The 25,849-nt window shown below is 36.6% G+C and overlaps 1 protein-coding gene across 2 annotated transcripts in view; it reads left to right on the forward strand.

Annotated features, from left to right (window-relative positions):
• Window positions 1-25,849, forward strand: part of LOC107689713 (IQ motif and SEC7 domain-containing protein 3-like) — a 146,630-nt gene that overhangs the window by 51,599 nt on the left and 69,182 nt on the right. For both annotated transcript variants that reach the window (XM_016487835.1, XM_016487836.1), the window contains exon 3: window positions 22,579-23,038. In XM_016487835.1, the coding sequence (XP_016343321.1) occupies window positions 22,579-23,038 (460 nt within the window). The remainder of the gene's footprint in view (window positions 1-22,578; window positions 23,039-25,849) is intronic.

The following is a 25,849-nucleotide window of genomic DNA, read 5'->3' on the forward strand; positions in this document are numbered from 1 at the left end:
ATTGATGAACAGAGGTGTGACATGCGTTCTTTTCGGCTCATTAAAGATTAATCTTGCAGCGGCATTTTGGATTAATTGCAGAGGTTTGATAGAAGTGGCTGGAAGACCTGCCAAGAGAGCATTGCAATAGTCCAGCCTGGACAGAACAAGAGCTTGAACAAGGAGTTGTGTTGCATGTTCTGAAAGAAAGGGCCTGATCTTCCTAATGTTGTATAAAGCAAATCTGGTAAATAAAGTGTACATAAAGGTACACATTTGTACCTGGTGGCTCTGACAGTTGGTTCACTCATGTGGTGGGTTTGCAAAGTGTTGTTAAATTAACAACTAATTAATTATTATAACCATGCTGGATGCTAAAAGAATACTAAAAGAGAAACAATTAGCCAGTTCAACTGCTCTGCACAGAATTAGCACTATTTTGGTTACAAAAGTCATGTGTTTCTAGATCTTCAGCCCCTATACTTCATATACTCTATACCAGGGGTTCTGAAAGTCTACATTCAAAGGTCCAAATCTGAATTTTCATCAGTGTCAAAGGTCCGGACCGGAACAATTGGTTATTACAAAACTTGTTTTTAATAAACATTTAGAAATCAGAGCAGCCGATGGCCGATATATGCTGCTGATTTTTTTGTCCGATATGGTTGGCCGATTTTTTCTTTCCTTCTTTATCTCATAAAAGCGAGTTTGAGTAAATGATTATTGCAGGGCACAAGATGGTAATAGTAGTAGTAGTACTAGTAGTAGTAGCCTAATTCATAGTAATAATACATGGCTCAAAGCACCTTCGTGTTTCCCACAGACTTGCAAATGCAAATTCATTCTCTCCCAGCAGGAGGCGCTGTTGGAGCTGAGATATAGCGGTTTCCCCGGTAACGGCTCTAATCAAATACAAAACGCTAGGAAAGATGAAATGAAAATTACATCAAAGCTTTTCTGAAGACGGTCGGTTCTTTTCAATTATACATTCATATAAAAACACCCGCACTGCATTTTAATTTTGAAACATGCAGTGATCAGTTTATTCAACGAAGTAGAATCCTTTTGGAAAATCTATTTGTGGCGGTCAGTTTTGATTTTGTGACGGGCCGCCACAAATAACTCAAAATATGGGAAACACTGGACACTGATATAAGTCAAATGGCCATAATCTAAGTGATAACAAAAATAAATAAATAAAAAATTACTCATATTAGCGGTGAAATCTCGTCCGATTATGTCAAACGTCATACGCTCACTGGATGTCATGACAACAAATGCCATGAAGGAAAAGTTTCAATATCTCGCCTTCGCTTCCATTTCGGACCATATCCAAAAATACATAAAAAAAACTAAACATATGATTTACAAGTTTAACATGCGTTTATCAAAGTAGGAAATAATTAGTGTTTGGAATTGGGGCGGGTCCGGACTGAATTCCCTCCGGGTCCCGTTCCGGACCGGAGTCCGGACTTTGAGAAGCACTGCTCTATACCATCTCAAAATTATGCCAGGAAGAAGCATTTTGAAGACCCCATGAAATGACAAGTGCTGTTTTCTTTCTTGTGTAGATGTATTTCCTGCTGACACAGGAAGTTGAGGAGGTACATATTGAAGACAGATTTTTTTTAATTTAACACTAGTTAAGAACTACCATATTATCATATAGATCAGTAGTTCTTAACTAGTTGGTTGTAACTGTGTTTTGTTTACAAATTTGAGAAATATTTTGAACCTGTTTTTTTAAGTGAATCAAAAATATATGGCGCCATCAGTGTAGTAGATTGCCAAACAAATTACTCTAATGAGCCAGTTGAATGAATTGAATGTTAATACATTTTTGTTTTAGTATTTTTATTTAATATTCATTTAGGACCAGTTCTCAGATTTTTTGCCATCTGTAAAATAATTAAGAGTTAATAATTGTTAATTAGTCATTTCTTTAGATTTAAATAATTTTGTAACTGTAATCCATGTAAAATAAAATCCAAGCTAAATATGCTAAATAGTAATATATATATATATATATATATATATATATATATATTAATTAAGAAATGTCTTAACTTCTTTCTTAAGAAAACATTTGTGAATCCGGCCCAGAGTGGTTAAACTCCATTTAAAAAACAAAACAAAACAAAAAAAACATAAAGTTAAATCCAAACTTAATGTGCAAAGTTAAATTGCGAAATTGAACATTTTCCAATACGGCTTATGTCATGTAATAATTGTGCAAATGCGGTGCACTCCATTATAGCAATACTACATTTATACAGATATTCAAACGTGCAGTCTGTAATGCTTTGCAACGAGACCAGCTGAATGTAAAACAGTTTGTCTTTTGTATTGATATGGTCAAGTGTTAGACTGAAAAAGAGCAATTACAGAGTTAAAGGTCATCTTTCAGGTGCTGTGAAATGCCCACTGAAGACACAAAGGTTAATGAATACACAAATGCACTAGTAATTAGAACCCCACCTGTTAATTTTCCTTAATTACTGTCTTTTTTTTTAACTTTAATTTCACCGTCTGACCTTCTTTCCTTTAGCACATAGTCTCAAAGTGATTTCACGTGTTGCCGCTGCCTGTGACCTTGCTGGCTTGTCGTGCAGTTGTCATGGGAACAGAGGCCACAGCGGGAAGACATGCAGACATGCAGACATGCCCGCTTTCGCAGACAGGCTTTAAAAAGAAAAGACAATCTCAGGTGTGTGTGTGGCTGTATTTGTTCAGAAAGTGAGAAAAAAGACCTGAGTCATGCTAAGAAATGTGAAAACATCTGCCCACTGTTTCCTGGTTCAAGAGTCACCAGGTCCTCTTCAAAAAGGATTTGCTTTTCCACCTTGTTCTCACATTCCTTGTGTAATAAAAAGTGTGTGTGTGTGTATATATATATATACATATGTATATATATATATATATATACACACACAAAAAAAAAAAAATCATAAAAATATATACAGTACAGAACCATTTGTTCAGGGTGAGATTTCAGCCAAAACAACCAGAAGGTGTTATTTCAAGCTGCTATAATCGGTTCCTAATCAGATTAATAAACACCTCAATCAGTCCACCTGAGCATGAAATTTCAATCTGATTTCAGCCATGTAAACTCTTTAATCTGTTTTCTCAATCAGATTCAAAAGTACCTTGCACACATGCATAGTTCATTTGCATTGAGAGAAATCAGTGCATGTAAACATTGAGACTGATACATGTTGATAAATGATAAATAACAAATGTATGTCTTCCAAATGGATGTGTGGCTCTTTTTAGCACTGAGCTATTTTTAGTTCAATTACTGTGGTATTTAAGTGCTACTTTGTAAGAAGTCCAGATAGCCGATAACTAGTGTTGAGAAGTGAGATAGGAGGAGACAGACAGAAAAAGAAATATTTAAAAAAGAGAGATATCCTAATATTTTGCCATTTCTTAGTCTCAAATTGGGTCCCCTGAGAGATCTCACGAGGGAAAGTGAAGATAATGAGCAGGACACTTTTACCGCAGTGAAGTGTCCTCCAACTAAAGCTCAATCTCCCCAGTCACCAAGTTGCCCAATTCAACTGCAGGTTTACACTTTATCTGTTACACTTCCTTCTTTCCTTCTAATGACCTGTTGTGAGATAGCTCATAGCTAAAGGTGCAGAGAGGAAGCTGTGAGTCGATAAACTGTTCCACTGCTGTGTCTAATGGTTAATGCTGAACACTGAAGGGAGCAGTGGTGGTTTCAACCCTCTGTGACCAAGTGCCTCACCTAGACTATATCAATATGGACATAATTAAGATTGATTTGGTTGCCGATTTGGATGAAGTTGATCTTGCAAGTGCAGGAGGAGCTAAATAACAGCTCAGAGGAAAATTGTATTGGTTGGAGATCGCTGTTTTGCAGCCAAGGAGTTCTAATATCTACCTGGTCTCGTGGCACAAACGTACCTGGGGGCACTTTTTTGCGAGACGCGAAATACGTACCAATAAGTACATATCACTGCAGTTTCCAAAATAAATGAACACTAGAGGCAGTAAAACTCTGACACCTTTTATTCCTTTTCACACAAATTTACAGAGTTTTGATTAATAAAGTGTAATTTTCACATAATTACTATAAGAATATTATGTTATGACTTCAAAACTATTTTAATATGCTGGGAGATTTGAAAACTGATACTTTTGAATGTTAGCATCACACATATCCAGCTTCATATCTATGGGTTTTCATAGACGGTAGGTTTGTTCGGTAGCTCACAGAGTATGGAGACATACTTGAGAGACGAGGAGCTCCGTGTTAACGACAAAACAGTTCAAATCTGCATATAAGGAAGTTCAAATGGCACGGTTGCATCAACAAATGTGTTTTTATATCAGTTTTGCATTTGTTAACACTATCGGGTAGGTTTAGGGTTGGGTTTGGTGTAGGGCATATTTCCAACACGATAGAGTGTTAATAATAATTTGTCAGGCATGTTTGCCACCTGCCCTGCAGTATGTGTGGCACATTTGCAAACACTTTGGAGAAGTGCAGTGATCCTTACCCTTGTATTTGCCAGGTTGCCAACTCAAGCCAGATTGTACCATGCTAATATTATGAGAAATGGATTCACTTGGGCTTGTCTGCACATTTCCCGTTAGGATGGGATCCAGAAACAGACAGAGAATGATAATTGAAATCCTCAAAGTCTCTGCAAACAACATAAGTCTATAATCCAGCTGCAAGTATTGAGGAACCCTATGCAAATTCAAATTGAAAACGAAATGAGAAGCTATTCTCAGAGGAGAAACTGATAGACAAGGAAGTAGAGCTGACACGGATAGTGTTTAAATGTGCCAGTCAAGAGCTGCTACGTTACCATCAATCAAATAAGAGTAGGGAAAATATGTTTCACCACAATGGAATACAAGTTTAAAAGTGTTCTGCATGGCCAGAGTCTGCTTCATATTACTCTTTTTTTTTCACTTTGTGACAAAGTTCACTGAGGACCAATAAATTACATAAAGAGAGAGCTGTCCATTTACTGTACATTCTCAATCATTTCAAGTGGAGTTGCTTGGTTGACGCAGGACCCTCAGGACATTGACATTTTTAAGCCAATCACCTGAGCCGTAAATGCCATGTGATTACTCACTCTGGAGTCAAAGAAAAATAATGTCACGACAGCATTAACTGACTGATTACCATTAACTGACTGGAAACCAACTCAGACTCAATGGAAAAAATGTGCCTGTGGCAATGATTATGATAATTATGTTGATTTTTTGTACACATTTTGCAGCACTTTCAGTGTGAAATGTCCAGTGGCATTAAATGCATTCAGTTTTCAATTTTTGTAAAAAAGGAATACAAGTTATTGATGTTTTGCTGCCTCTAGTGTTCATTTCAGTCAACCTGCAGTGAATTGATTGTATAAGTACATTTTTGGGGTTAACAAAATTGTAAGTAGAGGGATATTTTTCCAGTGAGCCTTTGGATAAATGTATATGCTAAATGAATAAATGTAAATGTAAAATAGGTGTTCTGAGCCCTAAGCGTGTTCCAGTCAGCCAGTCAGAAAAATTGAAGGTGGTTCTCTGCACGTCAATGATTTTGCTGACATCTCTTTGGAGGATGGGATTTTGGATTTAAATTTTTTTTTTGTAGAAAACTCATGTTTGAAGTCTTGTAAAAGTATCATCGCTTATACAGCAGCTTGAACTAAACATGAGATGGCATTCAAACCCTACTTACTTCTGTTACATGATATTTCAGAGTGAAACTGTTGGGTTTGGTGTAGGGCATATTTCCAAAATGATAGAGCATTAACTTTTAGCGACACTCCCCGGATATTTGAATTCTGAACCGCTGCAATACGTACCTGAAGCAACGTAATAATGCAGCAATGCGTACGAATATTCAAGAAGACAAAATATGGGGCAGAGCTTCATTTTGTCTAACTAGAATTGATTGGATGGTGAAAGATGGGTATTTCAAGTCAAGGTCAGTTTTCGAGAGATTTATTTTATCTTTGAAAGAAAGTTAAGAATGTTATTTCAGTCATTTAGTCTTTTTCTGATTGTTTTCAGAGTTTGCAGGTGAAATTACTTGTGTAATTACATAGTAATTACTTATGAATTATAAATGAATTATGAATGATTACAGACTTTTTACACCTTTGTGTGTGTGTGACCATGAACATATCTACAAATACAATTTGTTGCCACACCAATAGCTCAATATATTTTTACAAAAATGTTGCCACAAGCAGGTTTTTCCAATGAGCCTTGCTTGGGTGTTTTATATTGCTTATATTGCATTATAGGCTATTGCTTGTTGCAGCCTCTCAACTGCGAATGGCATCTGTTAATAATAATTTGTCAGGCATGTTTGCCACCTGCCCCGCAGTATGTGTGGCACATTTGCAAATACTTTGGAGAAGTGCAATGATCCTTACCCTTGTGTTTGCCAACTCAAGCCAGATTGTACCACACTAATATGAGAAATGGATTCACTTGGGCTTGTCTGCACATTTCCCGTTAGGATGGGATCAAAGATGGGTATTTCAAGTCAAGGTCAGTTTGTTTGCTATTAATTTATTAGGTATTAGGCATTAATTTACTACACTGTGTTTTAGGAAGACTGTATTACCGACAACAGTATCAACAGACTATTAGTTAACTTTATTTTACCTTTCCGCACTGGTAATCATGCACAATAAGACTAAGAATGTGTATTAAGAAATTAAAAAAGGTCTCATCTATATTCAAAAATCCATTTTACATTGGAATTCTTGGGAGTCGCACTTTCATGCAACTAATTGTTTCACACTAATTATGTTTAATAAGGTCAGGCGTATTCAAGACTTCATTGTCTGGTGCATTACACCATCGCATCAAACTGGATTATATAATAAATGCTTATTTTTGGATTAATATAATGTGTACAGAATTGAGCAACTGCCATTGAGATGAATGAATGGGAATACAGTTTTCCCCAGGTCTTAAAAACCTCCAAAGATGAGCAGTTGAAGTGTGGAATGGTTATTTGGCAGGGCCAGGCCTGCGTAGCTCACCATTATACTGTACATTCATATGAAATTTACATAGAGACAACAGCTTTGCTTGTGATACTGTGAGTCACTGTACTGCTTTTCATGATCATGTCCTTTTTTTCCCAGTATGACCCACCAATTGCATTTCAAACCCACTAATAAATTGTTGAGTCACAGTCTGCCAAATGCATCTGCTTCACTAGACACAGAGAGCAGCTGATTGTCAACTAAATCATGATTCAGTCTTCATCAAAGATGTTCCAACATGTGCTGATATGATGTCACTTTCTCACATCATTCTCACTATATATATATATATATATATATATACATATATATATTGTAGAAGGAGTGTTTGCTCAGAAAATAGCTCTGAATGCATGTAAGTAAGAGGGCTGAATGAAGTAATTTACAGTAATGAAATGTAGTTTTTCAGGCTGTTCTTTTTTCACTGGCTTGGGATTTCATATCTCTTGGGTCCTTTGGTTTTTAAACACATCCCTGCTAAGTATGCATTTAATTATTTTCACTTAAAAAGAACCACGATACATAGAAAAACACAAAGATCCCATGTGACAAAAGCAACAAAAGCAAAGTTTCTATTAGAGCGATATTTCATTATTTCTTTAATTTCTACTTTGTTTGTAATCTTATACAGTACAAGGGGGCATGTGCCCACTCAGATTTTTGAGTCGAGTGGATTTTAAATGCAAAATGTATCTTTAATAATAAGGTTGTGCAATTGCCGTAGGCAGAAAAAACTGTCTAAAATGCTGTGGCAGAAATACAATAACAAAAGCAAACATGCAAAAAATGTGGCAAATAAATAAATAAATTAAACAATGCATACATACATACATTTATGGATCACTGTTTGTCAAGATCAGTTGTAACTCTGTTTATTTAATTATTCTGTTTACTAAAGTTAAACGTTTATTTTTAATTTTGGATCGGGATTTGAAGCCAGGTCCCATTGCTTGCTAATGAAATTTGTAATGAACTTGTCTAAACACATCAAAAATGTATAAAATAAATTATTAATAAAGTACTTAAAGTCAGTGACTTTTTTTTTCAAGTCTAGTAAGTTTCAAGTCTAGAAAGAAAACAAATGACATAATTCAACCTTTTTTTATGACATGGCAAAGTTACTTGAATGATCAAGATGTTTATACTACTACTACTACTACTACTAATAATAATAAGTCTTGAAAATATTATTGAAAATATTATTGTGTGCCCTAATTCAGGAAAAATGCCATTTCATTATCAATCAATCAATCAATCAATCAATCAATCAATCAATCAATCAATCAATCAATCAATCAATCAGTCAATCAATCAATCAATCAATCAATCAATCAATCAATCAATCAATCAATCAATCAATCAATCAATCAATCAATCAATCAATCAATCAATCAATCAATCAATCAATCAATCAATCAATCAATCAATCAATCAATCAATCAATCAATCAATCAATCAATCAATCAATCAATCAATCAATCAATCAATCAATCAATCAATCAGTCAATCAATCAATCAATCAATCAATCAATCAATCAATCAATCAATCAATCAATCAATCAATCAATCAATCAAGAAAGAAAGAAAGAAAGGTGAAGGTTACGCCAAGTTCATGACATTAAAAATATATTTAAACACATTAATACAAAATATTTAATTTCTAAGAACATGACCATATGACATTTTAAACATTATCTTAAACATCATTATTTTTCATGTACTATTTTTGCAAATGTTATATGGCAAATACTAGAGACTTTTCTGTCCTCCAGACAATCTTGATACTGTTTCCAAAACAAAACCTTCCCCTTTATTTATTTATTTATTTATGTATTTTTGTCATCTTCTTATCCTCTTTTTTGAGTGCTTTTTACTTCATTATTTGTAGCTTCTCTAATTCCCAGTTCTTTGCACTTATTTTTACTCATTACTCCATCATCCCTTCAGCACTTGCGGCTTCTTTATTCCTTTCCCACTGTGACCCAACACGGCTGATCTCTCTGATTTGCAGCAATAGAGGCAGAGCTGATTGGATTGTGTTTTATGTGCTCTCAGTTGAGTGTACCACCTGTGCGTGTGGAATGTGCCACCTGCTAGTGCATTTACTATGACAGCAGACAGTAATCACGCACCTGATGGAACATACGGAAATTTTTTGACCTTAAATCTATTAGAACCCATTAAATATACACTGATAATAGAATCAATTATGTTGAATACACCCATTTTCATGCATGAAAAATGCCAAAATCCATAAAATCCAACAGACCTTTCTACTACAGTGGCCGAAAGAGCTCAACACGCTGCAAATGAGAAAAAAAAAAAAACACATGCAAATAGAAAAACACCAATAAATTAAGAAAACATCTTCATCAGTTTGACAACACGTGCTGCAAATACTCACAACACAACCATATACAGAAACACTCTGCAAATACTCGCAACAGAACCAAATACAGAAATGTGCTGTAACTACGCACTGACCACAACGGAATGTTTAAGTGACAAACCTGACTGGGACATACAGGTGCATCTCAATAAATTAGAATGTCATGGAAAATTTCATTTATTTCAGTAATTCAACTCAAATTGTGAAACTCGTGTATTAAAACTTTTTTTTTTTTTGGATATTAATAGTCTAAATAAGCTGATGAAATACACAATTACTGTAACTGTGAAACGTTATGTAAGCTGGCTAGCTAATTTTCACAGCTTCCCCTATGAAATATAACCATGTTTTACTATTGTTAAACCATGTTAACCACAAATTAACCATGGTTTTGCTACACTAACCATAGTTTAACCATGGTATTTGTACATCTGTGGTTATACTGTACAAATGATAATCAATATGCCAAAAAAAAAAGGTTACTACAATTTTACTATAATAAAACCATTGTTAATTTTCATAAGGGTGTTGGGGTTCCCTTGAAAAGTTTCCGTTTTGGTCTGTGCACTTGCAATGCTTTTTCGTATTTGGTCACGTTGTGTGTATTGCAGCGTTTCTGTATTTTGGTCGCCTTTTTTGTATTGCAGCATTTTTCTGTAAATGCTTGTATGGTGCTGAGCTCTCTCTGAGCTCTCTCTCTCTACAGACCTTTTGTAGCAAAATGATATTACGTTGCTTCGTGCACATTTCGTGACACTTTCACAGTGAAATGTCCAGAGAAATTTTCAATGGCATTAAAAGCATGTTCAGTTATATACGACACAGATGAACATGAATCTGGCAATGATTATGTTGGTTGTTGTACATATTGCAGCAGTCCAGAAATGAAATGCGCATCGCAAGTGCAGTGCTGTACCAGGTGAGCTACTGAGCAAGTTTACAATGTCAGAAAAGCCATATGGAGATGCAAAATGAATTAATCAATGTCAAAATGTATTAATTCATAATATAGTATTGCTATTAATTGATAATCTGCCCCTGTAATGGATAATTTGCCTGAAAAGGAATACTTGTTGTTGGTGTTTTACACGGACTAGCGGTCATTTCAACTGGAAAGTGCAGTGAATTGTATGTATAGGTGCTTTATTTAAGTACGTTTTTCCCATGTTTCCTATGTTATTTGAGGTATGAACTGATGCTTTTCTACCTTCCTCTCTTTCTGACTCATAATCAGACTGTCAAATCACGTTTCCTGTCTTTTGCTCTCCCCCGCAGAAGTGGCCCGTTCCCTCCCTTAGTGTGTGGGAAAGCAAAAATAGCCCTTTGCAATTGTGTATACGGACATTTGTATTAACAAAGGTTGGTTAATAATGGCTCTGCTTGAGTATTGAGAGTTTCAAAACAAGGCTTAATCTCAATTTTGTCAATTTACTTCAGTCTTAATGGCTTTCAGTTCTCTGTAGTGGTTTGACATAAACTCAAGAAAAAAGGTTGCATCACCATTATTTTTTTGGATCATCTATTATATTTTAGCTCATAATGCAGAAATATCCCCTTTAGCTACACATCTTGTGTTATTTACAATGAACTCACATGTAAACTGTGGAGTTATAAGTCCCTGCTGTTCCACTGAGCCTGGACTGCACCTGATCTGGCTCGACTCAACCTTCATTGTGCCAAGACTAGCCAAATCGGTCCAAAAAACAAACAGCTGAATGTCTAATGTTGGTCACATTGAATTATTTCAATTAATTGTGTTGGGAGTATTTTTCTATTAATATTACATTCTTAAAATGCAGACTATAAGTACATCTAAGTAACTAATTCACAGTGCTGTCAAAATATTGCTGTTTGTTTGAGCATCCCATCCAGTACCTATTTAGACTATTTTTGGAGTTTTCACTTAACCAGTGAGCTGCTCTATCTTTAATGCTCTTATCTTTATCTTTTTGAGTTTTGATACTTTGATACTGATGCACTTATTGGAGCTTGACAGACACAGTCACCATCATCTCATCTGATATTCATCTCCTTTTGTATTTTATCAATGAAAAACATGACCAAATAGGTTTGAAGTGATGTTATGTTAAGTTGTGACATAATTTTCATTGTTGGTCAACTATTCCTTATAACCCTTGCCATTCGTATTGGGTTTTTCTTTGCCTTTAGCCCGAGAAACTGGGATAGGTTTAAGTAACTTGACTAAAAATATTATTATCTACTCTATTATATTGTTATATGCTCACATTTTTCCCCATTTGTCAGTTGCTTTGAATTCTTTGACACCTGTTAAATTATTTCCCCCCATTGTTCATCAAATTCACCCATTTAATAAATAAATAAATAAATAATTTTAGCAAAGGCCATCATGCTACAGCGAGAGAGTCCTTTACTGAAATATATCCCAAGTCCAAATGTAACTCAGCAAAACAATATATCAATCCCAGAATCCTCTGCACTGTAAACATAAGCCTCATTTGAATCTTATAAACCTTTTTATCTTTCAGCCTTTTATTGTTCCTTTTTCAGGAGAACTAGATGCAGACTCTTGGTGTGAAAAAAAAACAATAACAAAAACAACAACAACAATGCTATTTATAAGTGAGCATAAGTGGCTATAAAAAGAATAATAATTAGACTTGCAGCATTGCTCCATTTGTGTCAAAAAACTGTAGAGCCCAATGCTTTTGTGTGGGAGTGCTCATGTGACATATTTTATGTGCTTCATTATACTTTGTCACCTCAACAAAAAGTGTATTTTTATGTGTATGTATGTAATGTGTCTGAATATAGCTACTTCCTTGTGTATATGTGATTAGAACCTAAAATTCATGTAATGAACTCAAGTGAAATGTCACTAGTCTGTAAATAACAGCATGAAGAGAGGTTATTTATTTTCTTCTCGGCAACCCTTCATTTTCTTCTTTTGGCCTGGCAGCTTGCCGTAGCCATCCATTACCATAGCACTGACGCCCGCACTTCAGCATGCTCATTACTGATGCAGTTCGTTTCATTCACACATCATGTGCCATCAGTCAGGTCAACGGCTTGCCCTCCATCCGTCAATCCACGAATCAAGCTTGCAACTGTTTCTGTTTTTCAGGGATCTCCAACAAAGCTCCTGGCCAATTCGTACGTATTTTACCAGGTGGCTAATTCGTACGAATTTGTACGACATCACTTGTACGATTTTGTACAATTTCTGTGGTGTGGTCCTTAGAACGAATTCCTACGAATTTGCCACCACGTAATATATTAACGATTTTTCATTTTTTTGTATGAATTTGTACGAGTGAGGTTGTACGAATTAGCCACCTTGTCAAATATGTACAAATTGCCGTGAGATTGGGTTGGGAGAGCTACCTTCCTGTAGACTTCAGTTCCAGCCCTGCTTCAACACATCTGTCAGTTATTTTCAAGTAACCCAGAAGAGCTTTATTAGCTGGTTCAGGTGCGTTTGATTAGGGTTGAAGCTGAACTCTGCAGGATGGTAGCTCTCAGGAGCAGGGTTGAAGACCTCTGCTCCTTTTTATCTTATTTACACACATTGGACATTATGCTATCTCATGCTGTATTAAGGTAAAAGCAAGAAGGCTGTGTCTATGTGACTTGTGTTCGATCAAAATCAGAGCTCCACAGTTTTGTGCATTATAATAGTGGAAATGAGTGTTGAGATACTAAAAAGCTAAAACAGAAAGTTCTGGTAGTTTCATATGTTGTATTTTACACACTAGGGAAAGATGGGACAGGTCAAACACTTCCCACACTATTCAACTAATAGACTGATTTGTGATTTGTGTGACAATTTGTGCGACAGTGATTTGTGATTAGTGCAGTTTTTAAACAATAATTTCACTAAAGAATCATTAAGGTTCTCTGAACCTGTTTGGCCAATTCATTGAAAAAGAGCTAATAGTCATCTCAGAAGAACACATTGAACATTCCGATGGCAAGTTTTACTCTACACAAGCACTTTCAGCAATGTAATCAATAAATATATTGCATGTACACTACTAATGTATATTCTAAACCAAACTCAAGGAAATTCATAACAGTTTCACATTTTGGCCAATTGGTGGCTAATTTCTTTGAATTGAGATTATTTCATTTGCACCTTTCATGATCTGCTGATGTCCCACTGATGGTTAGGTTTAGGGGTAGACCTTCATGCTTATTATGTATGTATGTATGTATGTATGTATTTATTTATGTGTGTGTGTATGTATATATATATATATATATATATATATATATATTTATATATCATTTCAATGACTTGGAAAGCATGACTGACTTTACACAACTTTCGGGAGTAAGAGCACCTTTTTTTCTAGTTTGTCTGGAAAAAAAGTCAGAAATGTCCAGACTGATGCAATAAGCACTTTTGAGGATGAAATAATCACTGGATTTACCAAAGTATGCAAAGTTAACTTCAGAGGCTGGTTTATGACTTCCACATCATTATTTTGATTATTATTTCATTATTTAGTTTTTCTTTGTAATATGGACATATGAAAAACAAACAAACTTTGATTGGTTTACACGTGGGTCAGAATCAGGGGTGTTTCCTCTGAGAAAGCAAGAGAGGCAATGCCTTCATAAAACAATTGAGTGCGAAAATAATCAACAATACAAAAATAAAACACTGGAAAAAGACTTTTAAAAGTCTATAAATCACTCATTTTTTCTAAAGTGACACTGTCCAACAGTGACACCAGTCATTAAAGTTACAGCGGGAGGCTGTTTCTCTTGCCTCCCCTGAGCCTATATTGAGTTTTAACAGACCTCCTAAAGCATGCGTTGGGTTTGGTGGGCGCTAACTTGAGAATGAATGGGGAAAAGTCACATGAAAGGAGGCAATGCCTCCATTGCACTGTGATTGGATACAGTTGGTTATGATTGCTTCACGTGATAAATCCCATCAATATGTGCATTCCGTATCCGCTTAATGGTGTAAATCATTAAATGATGGTGTTAATGGAAGACTAATTAAGCAAACAACACACCAGTGGATACACTCCAGCATGTACCAGACTTTGCCATCTAGTCAAAAGTCTGCTTATTTTATATTTTCATAATTCATTTTGTTCAGGGTTCATTATCAAACATGAGCTATTGCAGATGTGTTATAACCGGAGATCTCATATATTCAGTCATGTCGAATAGTTGTTCATAGAATTACAAATATTGTGATGGTTAGACAGGATCTGAAAGCACATGTGTAGCATAATAAATAGTAAACTTTAATGAAAACACATTCTGCATTCAACAGATTTCCTGCAGGGTTGGGTGGTGAATGAATTCACTTTGAGCCATATTTATCGCTTAGTGAATATTCATCCTATTCATCATGGTCATGGCTTTAAAAAATGATATATTCCCTAGATGTAATGAATGATGTTCAAGAGTAATCTAGAAAGATGAATTACTGATGACATCAGCACTTTTTACTAATAACAGTACTGTCTGGCATCTGAGGTAGGATGTAAATATTGTAATACTTCTGCAGTCTCATGACCTCTGGCCATTTTTTTCCCCCTGAATGTTTCTTTATGTTTTTATGTTATACAAATTATCAAACTCCTTTTGAAGCAAACCCAAACTTGGAAGTGCCTTCTTTGCAGCATCCTATTACCTGATAGTTCACATAATAAAATAAACTGCATAATTTATGTGGTTGGTTGGTCAGACATTTTATTGGTGGACAGTTTTTGGCCAGAATTATACACAGACATTGGTTATTCAGTTGCACAAGGTCATGCAAGCTTGGAGAGAAAAAGTAGGTTATAGTAATGACAGGCAATTAGGGATAATAATAGAACAAGAGAAAACATGTCAGATTTGGGAATATCACAAACAAACAGTAAAAGCCTATCTGAGAATGTTTAAAAGTTAGAACCAATAGCAGCAAACTATGGTGTCCTGCCAAACAAATAGATTTTGATTGTGTTGGGTTGCCATTAACTCAATTTAACTACAAGTGGTAAGAACTGCACACTATGAAAAGCTACAGTTAGATGATTATACAGACTCTTTCTTATCGTAGGAGTCTCTTTTGCAGTTTAATAATCACACAAGGCCATACCACTTCGATTTTGCAGGTCTGAAACATAGAACCATGAAGCCTGGGGAATAAACATCAGAAGGCTCTCTAAACCCACACAAAACAATTGCCTTTCTGCAATTATTTAATCCTTCATAGGATTTACATCCCTGTAACGGGTGATGTTAATAACAGTGGATGACAAAAGGCCCCTGTTAATAGGCCCCTGGCGTATGGGGCTCTCCATAGCATATATGGAACCCCAGGGCATGTGCCACAAATTGCAACATTTTCAGTAATAATATGGGACAGATAATTGTGGTCAGTAGTTTTTAGGATAAATTTGAGGCTGCTGAAAGATAAATAATATTTCCCTTCTTCAGGATCAAAGTACCAGCTGCAACAAAGATCTTAAAGGGATAGTTCACCTTAAAGGGGTCATATGATGTTGCTAAAAATAACATTATTTTGTGTATTTGGTGTAATGAAATGTGTTTATGCAGTTTAAGGTTAAAAAACACATTATTTTCCACATACTGTAGATTATTGTTTCTCCTCTATACCCCGCTTTTCTGAAACGCGTCGATTTTTACAAAGCTCATCGTTCTGAAAAGCGAGGTGTGCTCTGATTGGCCAGCTATCCAGTGCGTTGTGATTGGCCGAATACCTCAAGCGTGTGACGGAAATGTTACGCCCCTTACCATACTGTGATGCCCTGTACGGCCGGAGCGACGAAACAAAAACTATAAAACCCATTATAAACAAGGCATATAATGGGCGTAAACATAAAACCTGCATTTGTGATCGGAGAAATGACAAACAACAAGCACTACTCTACACAGCCGGTGGGCTTGAGAATGACTCGGCCGGCGGATTCGACGAAGGAGCGGGTTTGCGACAACCACATGTGACGACCCCGGGCTGGACTCCGCTTCGTCCACGGTGAAAGCCGATCCGGCGATCCACAGCGCGAAGTTGATGTATTTCCTCAGCGACCAGCACAGATCAGCTCTAGGCATGACGAAGCGGATATCGTTCTCTTTTGGAAGGCCAAACAAAGTACAATATCAATGCAATACAATACAAGAATCAATACTACAGCGAGAATAAAAGTTACGCCTTCTTTCTTTGCGTGAACATTTGGGTGGCGTTATGCAAATCTTCTAACATCATGACGTAGATATGTGGGGGCGTGTTAGAACGAGCCATTTTAGGTAGGCGTGGTTGACTCTTAACGTTTATAAAGAATATCTCTTTGGATTTGAGACTTTAGTCATTGCAACTTTACAGATCTTCTTTATGCACCAAGAGCTTGTAACACTCCAAAAAGAAAGGAAAAATTGAAATCGCATCATATGACCCCTTTAAAAAAATAATAATAATAATTTACTCATCATCGTCGCCCTCGAAAATCATTCCCACCTTCCTCCCTTTACAATGATCCTGCTCCTGATCAATGAAATAAATAGGTGCCCCATCCTAGAGGGTAGTTGGTACTTGGGCCCTTTTCAGAAACGTATGGGGCTGATAAATATACTGGTCAGTTTTTAGGATAAATTTGAGGTTGTTAAAAGCATAATCACATTTTTCAAAGTACCTGCCAGTTGCAATGAAACAAACAGGTCATCATCCTACAGGGTGGATGATACTTGGGGTTCCTGGGAATTTAGGGCCCTAAGGCATGTGCCACAAATTGCAATGTTTTCAAAAACTTTAAATGGATAATTCACCAAAAAAAAAAAAAAAAATCATAATTTATAATTTAGTCATTCCTACGTTGTTCCTACCTTTCATCCCTAAACCACGATCCTGCTCCAGATTAATAAACAGGTGTCCCATCCTAGAAGGTGGTTGGTACTTGGGGCCCTGGGAATTTTGGGCCTTAGTGGGTGTAAATGTTTCTGCAACATTTTCAGAAACATATGGGGCAGATAACTGTGCTGAGAAGTCTAAGTTTGCGGCTGTTGAAACTGCATGATACAGCTTTAGAAATGATGTGTAATTTACATGTTAAAAAATGCATTACAAAATTACACTTGAACTCTGTTGTATGGATTTGTAAGGAATTACATGCTAGATGAGATGGTGCTTATATAGGGCTGATAAAATTTCCTCTCAAAAGCCAAAGTCTCATGATAATTGTTTTTTTTTTCTTTTTTTTTACAGGCTGCCAAGAGTGCAGTTGTAGTCGACATCATACATATTGTGGGTGGATAGGGGATTGTTAAAAAAAACAAAAAAAAAACTTTCTCTCCGCAAGTACTTGAGCTGATTCTGTGACAGTGCGGGGGCAGGAGCAGCAGGGAGTCGCATACGCACAGAAACACACACACACAAGCAAAACACACACACACCCCTCAGAACTACAGGAGCACAAATTCATCCCCCACATGCTCACTAATGCCTGCACTGTGTCGCAGTAGTAAAGCCAGCAGTAGTTGGTGCAGTATGCACAATTCCTATCTATCAGAGGTGAACGAAAAAAGGAAGAGGAAACATTCTGGGTACTTTGCCAGTTTTAAACCTCTCCACAGTTTGTGTCTCTCCTCAAAGTTAATCTGCTCTGCTGTGTATCCCAGGAAATGGTGGTGATTGAGCTAGAAAATCTCACAATTTTTAAAGTTAGTTATTGTTTTATATTCACATTTTTGACATTTGTAATTATTATTATTATTATTATATCATTATATTTTATATTTTACAATTTATTTATTTTATTTATCATTAATTTGGAAAAGATCACTACATAACTAAGATCAAATTTGCCTTCATCGGGATCAAAGTACCAGCTGCCAGTTGCAATAAAAAACCTTAAAGGCATAGTTTGCTTTAAAAAAAAAAAAATAAATAAACTTTCTTTTTAGATTTTAGATTTTAGATTTCAGATTTGTCATGACATTACAATAATTCCATACTGGCCACATATTACTACCTATATAATATCTAAGTCTTAAATTTAACATGCTTTTAGTATCAAAGGTTTTGGGTATATTGGCAAACATTTTGTTGGCAACAGTATCGACAGACAGACAGAGTATCACAGAATTTGTCATTCAACTTGAACTGAAATTTGACTAGGATCACTAAATTTATCTGTGCCCTGTAATTTTTTCATTTTAGATTTTAGATTTCAGATTTGTCATGACATTACAATAATTCCATACTGGCCACATATTACTACCTATATAATATCTGTGTCTTAAATTTAACATGCTTTTAGTATCAAAAGTTTTGGGTATATTGGCAAACATTTTGTTGGCAACAGTATCGACAGACAGACAGAGTATCACAGAATTTGTCATTCAACTTGAACTGAAATTTGACTAGGATCACTAAATTTATCTGTGCCCTGTAATAAATCGCACATTAAAATTGAAGAACTGTTTTGTATTAGCCATGTTACATTGTAAACATAAAACATGAATTACTATATTTTCCCAAGATAGACATGACTTTTTGAGCTGTAGCAGAAAAGAACATTTTTGAAAAACAGGAAGGGTGAACGCGGTGGGGAAATGAATAAGACAGAATGAAGGAGATGAGAGGAATAGAAGATAATAACATTTTGACACTTTGCTAAGCCAACTGAGAACTGAGAAGGTCAACATGACTAAAAAATTACACTGAAGTTGATGACAGAAAAAAATAGGAAAGGAGAGAGAGAGAGAGAGAGAGAGAGAGAGAGAGAGAGAGAGAGAGATCATCTAAGTTTAACTGAAGCTTCAACCCATATAAATACACAACACTTCACTTGCTTTTACTGCCATTGTACACACACATTCACACACCTTGTATATTACATTGTGTGCGTTTGTGGATGTTTAGTTTGTGGTTGTCTAGTTTACACACTTACGTATTCTGATTTCCCAGCAGCCCCATGACTCCTTGCCCCTGTATGCCTGCTTTTACATCCTCTCTCCCCTTCTGTCCCACTTTGTTTTCTCTCAGTCTGTCCTCAAGAGAACAACGTGGCTGCATTTGATTAAAACAAAAATAAATAAATAAAGAAAGAAAGAAAGAAAGAAAGAAAAAAATAAAAAAAATAAACATTATTAACCAATTGCTCCCACTAAAAAAATAAAAAAATTAATTGACATTTTTTTTTTAGTTTTTAACACTGTCTATTTTTGTTCCCTATAGCTTTGCCACCTGCTGAGAGGAAGCTTTATTTCAACATATATGATTCACAGCTCCCACTTCTTTGGAACTTTCAGATAGAATGGATTACGATTCTTCTTCAGTCCACTGGACTGACTCTAAGTGGCTAGGAATCGTGAAATATGGAGCACAGTTTCTCTTTGAATGTGAAGTCTGTAATTTCTGCACCCCTAGCGGCACCAAACAGACCTATGCCTTTGGTTGGCCAAACAGGTTGTTTTATCCCAAATTGGCATTGATTGAGCTAAATTGCTTTGTTGGTGTGTTTAAGATTCTCAAACAAATAGAGCAATGTTTTGAGGCCAACTAACTGGCCAGCCCTAGTTGTTGTCTATAACCTAGTTGAAGAAATTGAGAAACATTGGTCCAGTCTATTGTCATAAGTCTTCTTCTTCTAATATATAACTTATATGAAGAATCATCCATTGCTGAGCCTAAATAAGTGTTTTCTTCTTCTTCTTGTATTTAAAGGATGAATGGATTAGTAGTATTTTCTCCCTGAACAAGCTCTCCACTTTTTACTTTTATTCCTCCAATCCTTCCCCCCTTGAGGATATCCTGTGTGCATGTGCCATGCTGCATACGCTGGCTGTAATGTTCTGATTTCGTGCTCACTGACTCCTGTCTTATCGCCTTAGCCATTTCTGGAAGGAGTTGATTTTTATCGCCCCATTCAGTCCTGCCGGTGAGGCCACAAATGCTTGTTGAAATAAGATACCACAAACCATGTTCAAAATGGGAGTCTTGTGAATCTTATTTTCCCAGTATTGCTAGATTAATTCCTGGATAAAAGCTTTTAAACCCATGTCGTGTTTAAATATTTTTGAGGTTTTATTTTGGGTGTCCCTATACTGTATATTCATTGGTGTCCACCGGAGAAGCAAGAAAATATTTACTATTTTACAATGGCGACAACTCAGTTTTGTTTTGCTGGAGAAGGCACACAAATATGCTTCAAATGTAGTGAGCTGCCTTGCTATCTACAGTACTGCCTACTATATAGACACCTAGCTTTGAAGGCAGTTTCTTAACCACAATGGAACCTCATAAATAACTGATTTCAAACATTCTACTTGGCAGCAACTTTGGCCATAACACAAATAGCACTCCTCATTTGAAGAACAAAAATGGGAGATATGCGAGCATCTTGAGTTTGATGTTAGCATGATTCTGTGCTAACAACCCAGGGCTCTAAAAAGCTAAAAAAAATGCATGCTACAAACATATATTGGTTAGAAAGGTCATTTTTATTGAGTTTATCAATATGTTTTGGTATCAAATGGGATAGGATAAGTAGATTTATAATATCAACATTTATCTCAATTTGTCTGACAATTTGGATTCATTTTCCCCAATGCAGTGTTGCCTTAGATTTTGGCCAAAAAGTGTCTTAGAAGATCTTACCTTTGAGAACTGCCAAAGGAGTGGGTTCATGATGCCTTACAATGTTTTCTAACTAGGCACCTCACTACGTTTTGGAGTTGCCATTCTGCTTTGTCCACTAATTCATACTAAATTCCTAAAAAATCCCCTTCCCTCCGAATCTCTGTGCCATCCTCGCTTGGTGTTCTTTGGGTAAACATTGCCTATCAAACATCAAATCCGATTCCATTTACAATCAGCAGCTTTTTTGCTTTGTCGCCCCCATTGCCGTGTCATCTGGATGGAAAGATAATTGAGTTTCGCTGCTTCATGCATACATTGATGCCAGCAGAGCCTTTTAAAAGCCTGGCTGTGTGCAGAACTCTGACTATGACCTGTCCTGGTCCACTAGCACTCTGTGATATTAGACTGCGCTAAGACAAATGCATAAAGGCCTTGAGTGCTCCTAATGCCTCTCAGTACCTCACACATACACAATCACATTCATTCGCGCTAAAAGAAAGAACCATGTAAGTGGGTAGAGGGCGCAAGGGACTGAAAGGGTAGAACCCAGAAGGAAAAACAGGGGTGGATATAAATGGAGAGAGTGATCGAATGTGACATGGAGAAAGAGGGAAGTTAAAACAGAGAGGGTGATGAAAGGCGAGAGATCTACAGTCTCGTATTAATATCAGCCTACCACTTCAAAAGCAAAACAAAAGCCCCTACTGTCAACTACATCCACATTTTTTTCAATCAAAAGGCTTCTAGAGTCTTAAATCTGGGGCTTTAGGTAGGCCACTGGCGGACTGGACAACCCTGCTTTCCTTCATGGGAAAATGAGCCCATTAAATTCTGGTACAATTTGTCTTCTTTAAACTGGAAAGGAAGTTCATTTTCAGAAGCGTGACATACCACACAAAGGTGCACTTAGACATACTTTTTAAGGTATTTACAGAAGCTGCATTTACATTGAGCCTAATATTTTGAAAGCTTTCTTGCCACATTTTAAGATATTCTAGAAATTGTGACAATTATGGTATGTCATGCTGTGCTTCCTAACATCTGCAGTCAGCTGACTGTTGCTTTCTCTGACAGAACCATTCAGAGGGCTCAAAAGCATCTAACTGTTATGGCAAAACTGACACTAAATTGACAGTAGTTTGTTGATGGGGCTCCACCGCAAGTATAGTAGGGGGTCCAAGAGATTTGCAGCCTGAACAATTCCATAGCTACAACAGGTCATAGAACACCACCGCAATAAAGAGCAGTAAATGTACCACACTGATAGCTGCATGACTGTGTCTGTCATGTCTGTGTGTGTCACATGTTGGGTGTCTCAAGTCACTGTGTGTCCCACCCTCCCCCTCTGGTTGTCTGGTAACTCTTGAGTCCATCCTGGAATGGACAGTAGGGGCTTAGGCCCCAAGACAATCACTTCATCTCTTTCTCTTTGCCCTGAGGGGCACAGTTGATGAGAGAAAAGGGAGGGAGAGATTGACATTGACGCACCCCTAGGCCACACCCCCCTGAGCTGGAGGATAAGGTCACATGGTGCCTGGGCTGCAGGCTGACTCTTAGTTTTCTCCTCCTTTCTGCAGTGAAGAGCCACCCTCCCCTTCTCCCATTGCAACACCATCACCTGCCGCATCACCATCACCCGGGGTGACTTCCACCAGTGCCATCCAGCCCGAGGTCCAGGTGGCACCTCAGGTTGCAGGGAGCACCGTGACATCTGTCGATACAGGAGGGGGAGATGGGGATAGAGATGGAGGTGAAGCACAAGAGAGAGGGAATGCAGAGATGGAGAAGGAAGATGTGAGGGTACAAGAGATTGAACAGGAGGAAGAAAAACCCCAGGCTCAACCACCACAACCAATGCAGCAAGACGTTAAAAAGGAGACAGAGGAGCTGGAAAAGGAAACAGCAAGTACAGGAGGCACAGGAAGGAGGCCAAGCTTGCATCACACTGCTTCGCCAATCAGAGTGCAGAGGAATGGAGCATGCTGCCACTCTACAACCTCCGACTATGAACTCTCGCTCGACCTCAAAAACAAGCAGGTAGGGAGCAAGGCACTGTGGGATTGCGGTCTTGAGGATGTGTGAATGTATGCTTCAGGCTCTTGAGGGTTGGCTGTTGTGCTTCGGATGGTTGCTTTTAGTGGCTGAGTGTGTTGGAATATGTTGAAGTTGGTAAAGGCTACTGGACCTTGCTGGAAGGTTTACAGGTTGATCATCCATCCTCATCTCATACACATCCATTACTATCTCCATCAGCTTTCTAACCTATCACAAGGCCTGCATGGAATCTGCACTGAATTCTGTGGAATTATGGTAAAGTGTGTGAAACGGAATTGAAGAGTATTGGAGGCCATTCACTCAAGGTGTGTTCTTGCATTAAAAACACCTAAATGATATTGAACAGAAGGTGCATTTATAGCCATATCAACTACCATACACCAATAAATAAAAAGTTATTAAAACAATTTTAAAGCATTTAAGCTATTTTTAACTTGGCACAGAGTTTTAGAAACCAGGTACTTATGTCTAGTGCAAGTTTGCATAAGTCAACAATGGTGGGGGTGGTGAGGGAGGACACAGATGGAATGCAAGAACACATTCTTGGTAAATTACCACATACACTTCAAATTAGTCACAAAAAATGCAAGGGACAGGATAAATCTATGGAGCTTTCTGTAAAATTCACAGATTCCATGCAGGCCTGCCTGTCATTCTTATTGTATTGTTTGGGGACCGAATATCAATCGATTAGCAATTTGCAACTCTCTAGTTCTGTACCAAAACCCAGTTAACTTCCTACTTGAACAGCTTTTTAAGAAATCATACATTTAGGTATGCTCAAGAGAAACTTTTGTTCCAGAAGGTAGGCAGCATGCTTATGCTTATATTATGTTAGCCTCATTTGGCCAAATACTAAAATACACTGCAACAAGCTCAGTGAAAAGTCCATTCTGAGATGGTAGGTGAGTCAAGTAAAACATAAATTACAAATTTTATATATATTCACTATTTTTTCCCAATAATTATGTGGGCTCTGTATTTTTTCACTTAGTATAGTATCACATTGTTAGCTCAGCAAATTGCTAATTTCAAACTTTATTGGAGTTGAGTCTCCTTTTTTGTGCATTGTGCAGAATTGCTGTCTATACAGAATGATCCAAATTAGACGCTTGTTAAGCTCCAGGATACAGCCTATGTAGGCAGTAGACTGCATGTCAGCTCACTCTGTTTTGGAACAGAGTTATATCTATACTGGGGCTCAATTAGAGCGCAGACATGTTTCTTTTCAGAATTTAACGCTGAACTGAAAACACCAAGGCAGCCTCATTCAGGGGCTATCAAAGGTTTGGGAGGGGTACATTGGAGAGATGAGATGACAGAGATAGAGAGGGCAAAAGCGACAGCAAGGGAGATGGATGGGAGGAGAGGATGAGAAAAGGTTGTGTTGTCATGGTAACACAGATGTTCTCTTAAAATCCCCATCCTTCATTTGTTGTAATTTTCTTGCTGAGTGTTCATATTGCAAATTGCATTCCCCATCCCCCACTGTTTTTGCTCAGAAATATCTAATAGAATTATGTTGGCATTACAAAATGACAGTGATTTATTCTGCTTTTAATATAAGTACAAAATCAAATTATATTTAAATACAAATAAATTCTGAAAGAGTAGTGTAACAGATAATTTGGTAGAAAAAAACAAACTTGATTACATATAGCTGGAGACACAAAGGGAATTCGGGGAATCTCGGAATGCTAAGGTTTTGAGGAAGTCCAATTACAATGAAGTAATTAAATCTTAAATTAAAATAATTAGAATGATTTCTAATAATAAATAGAGTGAATTTTAGCAAATATTCTAATATTACAAACACATTTTTAATAGATGTTGGGAAGCATGCTAAAAACAATAATTACATATATATAATCAAAGTAAATTTTAAAAGTTATATTTAATTTATATATTTTAAATTAAATGAATGAATTAACTAAAATTTATTTAATCTAATTAATTAATTAATTTTATTTGGGGCAAGTTGTCACACACACACATACACACACACACACACACATATATATATATATATATAACATACATTAGGACTTTGCGTTCTGCAGACCAGTCAAGTTCTTCCACACTGACTGAATCAATTTTTTTTTTTTTTTTATAAAAATACACTTTTTACTCTTATACAGAGAAGCATTGTTGTGTTCAAATAGAAAAGGGTCCTGTCCAAACGATTGGTATAAAATTAGAAGCACACAATTCCCTAGAATATCATTATATGCTTAAACATTACGATTTGTACTCATGGAAATTACTAAAGTAGTCAAACCTGTTCATTAGAACACTATATTACTTTTGGCAATATAGTGTAAAAGCCAACCTAGCTATTCAAAATCTTTGTCTGCAATTTAATAATATTGACCTATTACTTTTGCTATTGCTTTTGACCATTAGGTATCAGTAACATAATTCATTCAGAACCTGTTCTATGGACATAGACTTTCTGTACCACACTATTCTGCTGATATGGAATGAGTTTGACTACTTAATCAGTTATATTAATAGAAATGCTTCACTGGGGCAAACAAAAAAATCCTAAAATAATAAATAGAACACGCCATAGCAGCATTTCCAGCAGTTTATCAATCATGATCTTACTCAGCTAAATGTGACTATTAGCTTAACAGCTGTATTCCTTGTTTGCTAGCTACCTATGCACATACAGCATACGATGTTAAAAACGTTCTACATTATGAACCTTAACCCAAAACCCTTTAGCTTCATACACTGTAGATAATTGTGACCCTGCCTGTGGAAACCCAGCTAAAGTATTTTTTTTTAAAC

Source organism: Sinocyclocheilus anshuiensis, unplaced genomic scaffold (assembly GCF_001515605.1).
Source record: "Sinocyclocheilus anshuiensis isolate Anshui unplaced genomic scaffold, SAMN03320099.WGS_v1.1 scaffold1014, whole genome shotgun sequence".
NCBI classification, from domain to species: Eukaryota; Metazoa; Chordata; class Actinopteri; order Cypriniformes; family Cyprinidae; genus Sinocyclocheilus; species Sinocyclocheilus anshuiensis.